The following is a 2,591-nucleotide window of genomic DNA, read 5'->3' as shown; positions in this document are numbered from 1 at the left end:
TCAGTTTAAAACATTTATTTTACAGTTATGACAAACATTCACCGCACATTAATTTGAAAATACCATCAAAATAAGTAAATAAATATCATTTTGCACTTTATTATAAAAAATAAAAGTTGATAATTTTTCGCATCGTCAATGACGGGTAAGTTTGTGCAGAAAGAAGTAGCCTAAATAAAAAACAACAAAGATGGAAAGCCACAAAACTAAAGAGAGAGAGAGAGAGAGAGAGAGAGAGAGAGAGAGAGAGAGAGAGAGAGAGAGAGAGAGAGAGAGAGAGAGAGAGAGAGAGAGAGAGAGAGAGAGAGAGTGCATCTTTCCTGTTAGACAGCGCTTGGCAAATGCATTCTGACCCCGAATATAAACTAGGAAAGTAATATAAAATCTCTCAAACTGTACAAACGCTATCTACATATATACACAACATTTATCCTATTATGTTTTTCAAAACCTTATGACATGTTAATGTATAATTTCGTTTCGTCTAATAGTAGGCTAAAGGCCCAACTATTTAGCCCTCTCTTTAAACGAGGCATGAACAGGTCGGATTTATTTTATTAACTCTATTTCATATTAAACTTCGTTCTTTCGTAGCAATCTCAGGCTTGAAGGCTAAACCATTTTCACAAACTTCATACACAGAAATGCACATGGATAACCCTAATATCTCTAAAGTGTTAGAAACCTATATGTTAGTGGCTTTGATTCATTCTTCTTCGCTTCAGATCTCGTGCTTTCCAAATTGTTCATTCATGATAAACACACGATAATACAATTTTATATAATATATAAAAGTCTATGGTTCGTTCTCAGAGTTCTGTTCTCAAAGTTTTTTATTTTATTTTTTTTATTTTGAGTCACTGGTCAGTCGTGGCATGCTGACGGTGCTCATACCGGACACATGAGGCGGGGGCACCTGGCACATGCTACACGGGCACGGGATCCCGGGACCCCAGTGCTGGAAACCAGCGCCGAGTGGCCCTGAGGTCGATGGTGCCTTGAGGAGTCCGTGATGCGGTCTGACGGCTGAGAGACCCGGGCCGGAGAGAGATGCGGCACTGGAAACTGCTGGTGGTAGCAGAGGATGATGTACCGGGTGAGAGGAATGCGAGACAGCAGCAGGGTGACCCGCTAACGGAGCGGCCGCGTGTGCAAGGGTGCCGCAACCGGACGGGTGGAACCCGGCGTGATGGGCCCCGCTCCCTCCACCGTAGATCTCGCTCACGAGCCGTTTCATCTCCTCCAGCGAGTTGCTCAGCATAAGGATGTAGTTGCGCGCGAGCAGCAAGGTGGCTATTTTGGAGAGCTTGCGCACGGATGGCCCGTGGGCATAGGGCATGACCTCCCGGAGCCCGTCCATGGCGATATTGAGGTCGTGCATGCGCTTCCTCTCGCGGCTGTTGATCTTGAGGCGCATACTCTGCAGCTCGTTCTCGGATAGAAGTTTACGGTCCTTTTTGGAGAGCATCTTCAGAGCCATTGAGTCCTCATCGGCGCTAGAGCTGCCATGCAGATCTGCGCCTCTTAACTCCGGAGGAGAATCGCTCTGCGTGGAGGAGACGGCGCCGGAGAAACCCACGGACTTCTTGACTGCGGACAGGAAGAGATCATCGCCTTCAGGAGAAGAAGGTCTACTGGACACTCGGCTCGTGTCGGAGTCCATGATGTTCAGTGCCCTCGCAGCTTCTCGCAGATGTCAATTCCTTTAAAAGAAGGTAATGATTAAAAAACAAAATAACAACAAAATACATTTTACAACGAAATAAATGTATTAAGAAATTAAAAACTAAAAGTACAAAAGCGTATATGATTTAATTAAATACAATAGAGCAAATTAAGAGTAGCCTAGCCTACAGAAATTCATATAGCTAAACTCTCTAACCCCATAAGTTCCCTAAAGTAAAGCTGTTGAAGTTTGTACACAGTTTGCGAGTTTAGCGGCGAAAAGCAAACTATACACATATTAGGCTATTATGAAAACATTTAGAGATTATCTAATAGCTAAATCATATAATAGTAGCCTAGCATATAAAAAAATATTAAATTGAATCATTGGAAGGAGAACATAATTTCATCATTTAAATCATGCTAGGCGTTTACTAACTGTTGGCTACATTGTGTTAATAATTTTTATATATAAATAAAAGTCACCAAATCATTGCATTTATTTTCTATTTATTCAAACTTACCGGTAGCAGGTGCAAGCGCGTGTTGGTGTGTATTGTTGGTGTGTTATTCCAGTTCACTCGTGGACTGTTTGTGTTTGGCACGCCCGAGAGTGACGAGGGTTATTTTATAGTAGATCCCTCCTCCCCATCACCCGGGGGCAAGTCACCGGGACAATGTCAACGCTTTTCCGACAGCCCGTCAAGAACCAATGAGCTTCAGTGGGTGGGGGTCCGAAAATCTGAGGGAAAAAAAAAACTACCAACCAACCAACCAAAAAAAAAAAAAAAAAAAAAAAAAAAAAAAAAAAACTGAGGCTTCATTAACTGCATTAGACACACTTCGCATATGGTGCATCCTCACAGTCACAGAACATCGTCGTGTTTAGATTACAGTGAGTCGGTTAAACAAACTGCAATCTGTAG

The 2,591-nt window shown here is 42.6% G+C and overlaps 1 protein-coding gene across 1 annotated transcript; it reads right to left on the bottom strand.

The window, feature by feature from the left end:
* Positions 1-2,286, bottom strand: olig2 (oligodendrocyte lineage transcription factor 2). The gene is made up of 2 exons (XM_039655318.2): positions 2,190-2,286; positions 1-1,703 (listed from the first exon to the last, which is right to left on the bottom strand). Exon 2 carries the CDS (start codon positions 1,661-1,663, stop codon positions 848-850), a length of 816 nt encoding a protein of 271 aa, XP_039511252.2. The 5' UTR covers positions 1,664-1,703; positions 2,190-2,286; the 3' UTR covers positions 1-847.
* Between the last annotated feature and the right edge of the window lie 305 nt (positions 2,287-2,591).

This window comes from Pimephales promelas, chromosome 7 (assembly GCF_988280905.1).
Source record: "Pimephales promelas chromosome 7, fPimPro1.hap1.1, whole genome shotgun sequence".
Classification (NCBI taxonomy): domain Eukaryota; kingdom Metazoa; phylum Chordata; class Actinopteri; order Cypriniformes; family Leuciscidae; genus Pimephales; species Pimephales promelas.
This window is presented reverse-complemented; position numbering and strand designations above follow the sequence as displayed.